Genomic DNA, 8765 nt, shown 5'->3' on the forward strand with positions numbered 1-8765 from the left:
TTACACATGGAATTGCAGTGGTAAGATTTTAAGAGGAAAGGCAGTTTTGTTTTCAAGTGAATCCATTTCTACACTGGCTTAATCTGACTAAATATAAACAAGGGTATGCAAATACATTTCTACTCTTTACATAGAATGGCAGAGTATTTTATCTTTAGATGACATATTTAGGAGTGATTTTTTCCAAGATATTAAAATCTGATTTTAAAAAACCTACTGTCTTAAAATAAGTTAAATGAACTCAATGGATAGTAACTGAATAACTATGAAAGGCAGTCCTCAAATATTACAAATCAATTCAATGACTGTGTAGAGAATGTTGACATTTTTATATAAATTTTAGGGGTTTAAGTCTTTCTTTTGTTTTTCTCAAATGACGCCTTTTTGGCTAGGATAATAATTCTCTTCTACTCAACCAAAATGAACTCTAATTTTAAACAGGTATTATTAAATCCCACTGAATAGGCTTCATGCAGATGTATTCCTTAAAACATCCCTTTATTGACTGTGCACAGTTATTAACAATTCACATTTCACTTTATCTACTGAGTGGAAGAGCATTTATTCTTTCATTAAAAAGTTAAGCCCTCCAGGGCAGCAGCAGGAATGCAGAACCTTCTTCCTATAAACGGCATTGCCCAGTGAATGTGAAGTGCTTCTCTATTAATACAAAAAGGATAAATAAGACAAATGGACTTCTCTCTCCCTCCATCGTCTCCCTCCCTGCCAGTATGCTCTTCTTATTTCATAAAATGCCATTAAGCAAATAGTTCCCACACTGATACTTCCTTCAACCAAAAGAGGAATGTCAACATTTATTTGGCACCACTGAATTCAGAACATCCTTAGGGTTCTGTACAAGTGACAAAATGAGTATCAGGCCATGGTCATTTTCTTAGGAAGATGCTTTATGGGAGGAGAGGGTGGAAAATCATGAGGACATAAGTCAGCCTCTGGTACTTTGCTGCTCAAGTTTCAGGAGCTGTTTTTCAAGTTTTGAGGTATTTACTCGATGCATCATCAGAAACTGGCCATTCAAGTGAAAGACAGGAATGTCAAATTTATATCTTTCATACCAGACAGAGTTTTCTGGAAGTGTGATGTTTACCTCCTGTAAAATGAACTGAAACAGAGACAGACTAAAGCTCTGTAGTTTAGAGACCATGGGGTGATGTAACAACTGCAGTGATAAACGGATCCCCAGACCATTTCTTATGCTGTTTTCCTAATAGTTGCTTTTTTAGGTCCACAGTCATCTAACATCCCTGATTTCCAAAACTTGACTGGTTTCATTATATTCTCTACTTCCTGATCTTGCTGCTTTTCTGTTACCCTTGTTACATTCCGCATCAGGACAGTACTCAGTTCCAATTAAATAAAACATGTCTCACTCGGGAAGCTGACTGAGAATCAGAACAGAAATGTTTTGGTTATAGGAACTGGAAAGGTGTGATGGTGTATTACATGAAAACACACTGGTGCAAACTGCAAAACAAGATAAAAGGAATGAGGCAAAAGTTTAAAGAAAACACGAATACTGCACCTGCTAGTTAACTCTGACTCATTAAGAGCCAGAGTAAGAAAACCAGTACTGCTCAGAGAAACACACTTAGGTGTAATGAGTTTTATGGTAATAAGCACTAAACTCTCTCTGAAGAATAGAAAGAAAATTTAAATGAAAAATCATTTAATCTCTTTTCCTAAAGAAAGGATCCAGGAAGATACTTTATACCACATCTAATATTCATTCCACATACATAAAAGCCACACTGTATTATATTACCCTGTTTTTATATGGCTGGAGTACTTCCTTGGCTTCATCACAAAGGGGGCATGGGTCCTACAGGAAGAAAAAAAAAATCAAGCGATTAAACCCAAAGAATGGCATTTGCCCTTACAAAAACAAAACAAAAAACCCCTAAGAGGCAGATTATACTTATTTTAAAGAATAGTTTTCTGTCACGTTAGTTACACAGCTTTTCCAAAGTAAAACACTACCACAGAATCTTATAAATAATATTTCATAGACTCTCTGCATTTTTTTGGTTGTTTTGTTCTGATTTTTCTCCATAAATGAAGCTATGTGTATGTGTATTATACATACACAGAGATGTTTCTCTTTTTCACTGATCTAAGGGCTTTGTCCTTCCTAGGTCAGGTGCACCCTTGTGGCCTCATACAGTTGGCCTGGCTGACACCACGAGGATGGCTTAAAGTCTGTTCTGACTGAAAAGCACTGAGCCTTGCCAGCCTGTTTTTCCTAATCAGTCCACAGGAACAAACCCATTAGAATGGAGTTAGATAGTAACTGCCTCATCTTTAAAAAGGAAAACAAATCTCTATTCACTTCAACGATTATTGCACCGCCTGTTTTCTCATTACAAGTGTCAACAATAAGTTTCCTGGACAAATTCTCCACCTGAAGAGCAAACAACTTTTAGTGTCCATTGTTTGCACTCATAAACCATCTAGCAGAGAATTCTGATGAGAATACTATGGATCATCGGCAGATTTTATTTTTTTCTACTTTCTCCTATATTTTTATTATACGTTTATTATATATATTATATATATATGACTTTTTTATTATACTTTTAAGTTCTAGGGTACATGTGCACAACATGCAGTTTTGTTACATATGTATACATGTGCCATGTTGGTTTGCTGCACCCATTAACTCGTCATTTACATTAGGTATTTCTCCTAATGCTATCTCTCCCGCCTCCCTCCACCCGACGACAGGCCCCAGTATGTGTGATGTTCCCCACCCTGTGTTCAAGTGTTCTCATTGTTCAATTCCAACCTATGAGTGAGAACATGCAGTGTTTGGTTTTCTGTCCATGTGATAGTTTGCTCAGAATGATGGTTCCAGCTTCATCCATGTCCCTACAAGGGACATGAACTCATCCTTTTTATGGCTGTATAGTATTCCATGGTGTATATGTGCCATATTTTCTTAATCCAGTCTATCACTGATGGACATTTGGGTTGGTTCCAAGTCTTTGCTATTGTGAATAGTGCCACAATAAACATACGTGTGCATGTGTCTTTAGAGTAGCATGATTTATAATCCTTTGGGTATATACCCAGTAATAGGATTGCTGGGTCAAACGGTATTTCTAGTTCTAGATCCTTGAGGAGTCGCCACGTGTCTTCCACAATGGTTGACCTAGTTTACACTCCCACCAACAGTGTAAAAGCATTTCTATTTCTCCACAACCTCTCCAGCACCTGTTGTTTCCTGACTTTTTAATGATTGCCATTCTAACTGGTGTGAGATGGTATCTCACTGTGATTTTGATTTGCATTTCTCTGATGACTAGTGATGATGAGCATTTTTTCATGTGTCTGTTGGCTGCATAGATGTCTTCTTTTTAGAAGTGTCTGTTTATGTCTTTTGCCCACTTTTTGATGGGGTTGTTATTTTCTTGTAATTTTGTTTAAGTTCTTTATAGGTTCTGGATATTAGCCCTTTGTCAGATGGGTAGATTGCAAAAACGTTCTCCCATTCAGTAGGTTGCCTGTTCACTCTGATGGTAGTTTCTTTTGCTGTGCAGAACATCTTTAGTTTAATTAGATCCCATTTGTCTATTTCAGCTTTTGTTGCCATTGCTTTTGGTGTTTTAGTCATGAAGTCCTTGCCCATGCCTATGTCCTGAATGGTATTACCTAGGTTTTCTTCTAGGGTTTTTATGGTTTTAGGTCTAACATTTAAGTCTTTAATCCATCTTGAATTAATTTTCAGCTTTCTACATATGGCTAGCCAGTTTTCCCAGCACTATTTATTAAATAGGGAATCCTTTCCCTATTTCTTGTTTTTGTCAGGTTTGTCAAAGATGGTTGTAGATGTGTGGTGTTATTTCTGAGGGCTCTGTTATTTCTGAGGGCTCTGTTCTGTTTCATTAGTCTATATCTCTGTTTTGGTACCAGTACCATGCTGTTTTGGTTACTGTAGCCTTGGAGGAAGAATCAATATCGTGAAAATGGCCATACTGCCCAAGGTAATTTATAGATTCAATGCCATTCCCATCAAGCTACCAATGACTTTCTTCACAGAACTGGAAAAAACTACATTAAAGTTCATGTGGAATCAAAGAAGAGCCCGTATTGCCAAGACAATCCTAAGCAAAAAGAACAAAGCTGGAGACATCATGCTACCTGACTTTAAACTATATTACAAGGCTACATCGGCAGATTTTAAAGGCTTCTCGGCCCTTGACTGAACAGGGACCTGCTATAGGTTCTCTTGCATGAGCTCAAAACAGACCCCAAATTACTTATGCTTATATAAAACCTTCTTTTTAACAGGACAGGAAGAGATAAGCTATTATGTAAAAGAGAGGCCTTTCCTCCAGCTTAACTCATAGCTTGTTTTGAAATAAGAACTTAGACCATTAAAGGATCTTTCTGGCCCTAATTTCCTAGAACAGAGAATTGGCTTATCATGTTATTATTAGCATTAGCAATACATAGATTATGGATAGTTTGTAATGTTTTAAGATAATCATCATAAAATTTTCAGAGAAAGTTTCAAAAAGTCAACACAGGATCTTAAAAGCAAAAAACCCCAAGAACATGCTAAATTCAGAAGTAGCAAATGTGCTAAACTTTTGCTTTTATATTAAAAACTTTAGAAGAATCTAGATCGGGTTTTTTGTTTGGTTTTGTTTTTTAGACCACAGAAGTTTTGTTTTTTAGACCACAGAAGTCTATGCAAATTATACCTGAAAATATGTGTATATATTTTTATGAGGAAATGCTCATCAAATTTTAAAAGGATAAAGAACCAAAAAAGATACCAGTGGGATGGACCATTCAAATTTCCTTCTCTAGGATTTTCCATGACACTTGTTATTTACTCTGTCCCTAAACCATAGTGGACATTGTTGGGTTGGCTGTCCACCACCCACTGCCCTTTCTTGTAGCAAGTGTGCTATAATATTGATTCACAGGAACTACTCTCAGCATGTGGCTGACTCCATCCCAGAACAAGAAAGGTGAGAAACCTGACTTAGGCTCAGGCAATCAGTGCATCCTATCCCTCAAGAATGGGCCAATCAGAGTCAGTGGATAGCCATAAGGCTTTTGCTGGAGTTTCTGTAGATGTCTGAGATGTGAAATCTGAGGCTTGGGATGGCTGCAGTCATCAATGATGTATTAGTCCATTTTCATGCTGCTGATAAATATATACCCAAGACTGGGCAATTCACGAAAGAAAGAGGTTTATTGGACTTACAGTTCCATATGGCTGGGGAGGCCTCACAATGATAGCGGAAGGCAAGGAGGAGCAAGTCACATCTTACATGGATGGCAGCAGGCAAAGATAGAGCTTGTGCTGAGAAACTGCCGTTTTCAAAACCATCAGATCTCATGAGACCCATTCACTATCACAAGAACAGCACAGGAAAGACTCGCCCCATAATTCAATCGCTTCCCACCAGGTCCCTCCCACAACATGTGGGGATTATGGGAGTTATAAGATGAGATTTGGGTGGGGACACAGAGCCAAACCATATCACATGAGAGGAACCAGACAGCTGAAGAGATTGTTAACATGTTTAGTTCCTAAATCAAGATGTTCCTGAAACCAGACCAACTCCAAAATCTTTTTGTTTAACTCACTCTAGGAAGTACGTTCTATTTTTCATAACTGATAGCAATCTGATACTATACTTTTAAGCATTTACTTCACTGGATTATAAGCTGCCAAAAGTGGGAGTGCCATCTTCTTATGTGCCTAATGGTACAGAATAAGCATTAAGTATAAATATTAAGCTGAATGGGAAATTGGTGTGTTTTTTTGTTTTGTTTTTAATAAATGTTTTTGGCTATAAATCAGCTGCTGCCCAAACTGAAGAACAGTACAGAACTGTTAGGCTGAATGAGCAACACCAGCCTTAAGGGATTATTTAACTTCTGTGGTTTGCACATGGGTTTCCCATCATAGACTCTCAGATGATGAAATATTTTTGATTCCATAATTTCCAACAGTGCAATATATACTTATAGATATAAAAAGTAGTTTAGATTAAATATTTTCATCAATAAATTCATTTTTAAAACTCATTAAACTTCGTTATTAGATAACTGTCATACATATCCAAATTGCTAAAATGCCTGAAATCTCAAAAACCTATTGAAAAGAGATCTTCGTTTGAATTGCAGTATTATTCACCAAAGTTACTTCTATTAACCTGCACTTTATTTCTTTTTTGTTAAATCACACAAAGTGATGTTAATTAGCAAAAAAGGAAATCAGTAATATCTGTATTATAATTTCAGGGAGATAAAGCTGTTAAACATTTTAAAACTAGCTTTATGGCTTAAAACTACTGTTAGGGATAAGAAAACAAGTACAATCAGTCCTCATTATTTATGGATTCCATATTTATGAATTTGCCTAATTGCTAAAACTTCTTTGCAACCCCCAAATCAATACTTGAAGTGCTTTTGCAGGTATTCACAGACATGCACATACATAGAGTGGTGAGAGATTTCAGTCACCCGAAGCACTCATTCTATGCTGAGGTCAAGCTCTACCTTCTTGTTTTAGCTCTCATACTGCAAATGGAAGCTAGTGTCCTTTTCATCATCTGAGTAGTGCCAGGATTTTTGCATTTTTGTGCTTTTCATTGATGATTTCACTGTTTAAATAAGCCCCCAGACATAGTGCTGAAGTGCTGGCGAGTGTTCCTAAGCACAAGAAGACTGTGATGTGCCTTATGGAGAAAATACATGTGTTCGATAAGCTTCATTTAGGCATGAGTTATACACAGTTGCTATTGGCTGTGAGTTGAGTGTTAATGAATCAACAATATATATTAAATAAGATATCTTTATTAAAACAATTTTTTTCTCAACTTTTATTGTAGGTTTGGGGGTACACGTGCAGGTTTGTCACATGGGTAAATTGCATGCCACTGGGGTTTGGTGTATAAATGATTTCGTCACCCAGGTAGTAAGCATATACCTGATAGGCAGTTTTTCGATCTTCACTCTCCATACCTGATAGGCAGTTTTTCGATCTTCACTCTCCACCCTCAAGTAGGCCCTGGTGTCTATCATTCCCCTCTTTGTGTCCATGTGTACTCAATGTTTAGCTCCCACTTATAAGTGAGAACATGCGGTATTTGGTTTTCTGTTCCTGTGTTAATTTGCTTAGGATAATGGCCTCTAACTGCATCCATGTTGCTGCAAAGACATGATTTCATCTATTTTATGGCTGCATAGTATTCCATGGTGCATATGTAAAAATAAAGTATCTTTAAACGGAATCACACATAAAATAAGGTTCTGTATTTGGTAGGCTGATGAAAATATGACCAGAGACTCATAGGAACCTGTGTATGTCCCCTAGGAGCAATGGTTCAATATCCACTAATTCAGGATTCAAGGTGACTTTATAGAACATAACTACCACAAATAAAGATAATTGATTGCATTTCTAAGTGATACATTTTTAAACATCATATTATAACCTATATGTCATTTTTTTCAATGTAGGGGCCAGATGACCATTAAATACATCAATTTACCCTCTGATAATTGGGAGATAATAAGGCATCTGGGTAGAAAACTGAGTTGCTGCTGTTGTGCTGATAGAAAAATTGAAGAGCAGGTCTGAAGGAAGTTTATTCCATTGCCTTTCCTTTCAACTTTGTCCCCTTTTCTTAAATGTACAACTTTCTTCACCCAATAATTTTACTTTTTCACTTTGTACCTTTGTGAATAAGGTCAGCACAGGCAGAGTTGTCTTAGAGGCAGAGCAATTTCTCAAGAAGAGTCCAAAGGCGGATCTGGCAAGTTGCATGCTATTTCCTTGAAACCAGAGCATCTTAATTCTGCCAAAAGAAAAATAAAGCAGTAAACTTATGTGCCCTAGACTTTGTTCCTTACAATATGAACAGTAATTTACAAGCTTATGATGGAATTTGCAGGCTTTAGAAGTGTTTCTTCAAGTCCAAGAGTGCTGGAAAGACCTAGAAATTTGGCAAGTCTCTCTGATGTCTCAACATTCATTGTATTCCAAACAAAACAGAATTTAGAATAGAAAAAAACCCCTTGTTATGAATTAGCTGTGTGCCTAATCACTTGGTTTCTGTAAGTAAACTGCACGGGTTTGTTAATTTGAATACAAAATTTCATCTGCAGATTTTGCCAGCATCTTGATGATCCCCTAAAATGTGGACGTTTCCTGAGATGGTTTTTATTCTCATGGATAGCTTATTATACTGGTAAGCATTCAATAACACCTAGCCACTGTCATGGTAAAGAAAACAATGAGGGCCAGGTGCCATGGCTCACACCTGTAATCCCAGCACTTCGGGAGGCCAAAATGGGCAGATGACTTGAGCCCAGGATTTTGAGACCAGCCTGGGAAACACGGCAAAACCCCATTACTACTAAAAATACAAAAAATTAGCTGGGTGTTGTGGTGTATACCTGTAGCCCCAGCTACTCAGGAGGCTGAGGTGGGACAATCACCTGAGCCTGGGAAGTTGGGGCTGCAGTGAGCCATGATTGCACCACTGCACTCCAGTCTGGGCGATGGGCATGATATCTTATCTCAAAAAAAAAAAAGAAAAGAAAAAAAAAGAAAAAGAAAAAGAAACAATGGGTAAGCAGCATAAGTCCCCAGGCAAAGGTTCAGACTATCCCTTATGAGACCTATGCTTCTCTGGCCGGGCGCGGTGGCTCAAGCCTGTAATCCCAGCACTTTGGGAGGCCGAGACGGGCGGATCACGAGGTCAGGAGATCGAGACCAT

At 37.6% G+C, this 8765-nt stretch overlaps 1 protein-coding gene across 1 annotated transcript in view; it reads right to left on the minus strand.

The window, feature by feature from the left end:
- Positions 1–479: 479 nt before the first annotated feature.
- LOC105511872 (chromosome unknown open reading frame, human C5orf63) overlaps positions 480–8765 on the minus strand; it is a 30555-nt gene continuing 22269 nt past the window's right edge. Inside the window, exons 3-5 of the mRNA XM_011942090.1 lie at positions 7721–7841; positions 1784–1840; positions 480–1123 (exon numbers count right to left, since the gene is read on the minus strand). Coding sequence (XP_011797480.1) covers positions 947–1123; positions 1784–1840; positions 7721–7834 — 348 coding nt within the window. The 5' untranslated portion in view covers positions 7835–7841 and the 3' untranslated portion in view covers positions 480–946. The remainder of the gene's footprint in view (positions 1124–1783; positions 1841–7720; positions 7842–8765) is intronic.

Source organism: Colobus angolensis, unplaced genomic scaffold (genome assembly GCF_000951035.1).
Source record: "Colobus angolensis palliatus isolate OR3802 unplaced genomic scaffold, Cang.pa_1.0 Scaffold206, whole genome shotgun sequence".
In the NCBI taxonomy this organism is placed as follows: domain Eukaryota; kingdom Metazoa; phylum Chordata; class Mammalia; order Primates; family Cercopithecidae; genus Colobus; species Colobus angolensis.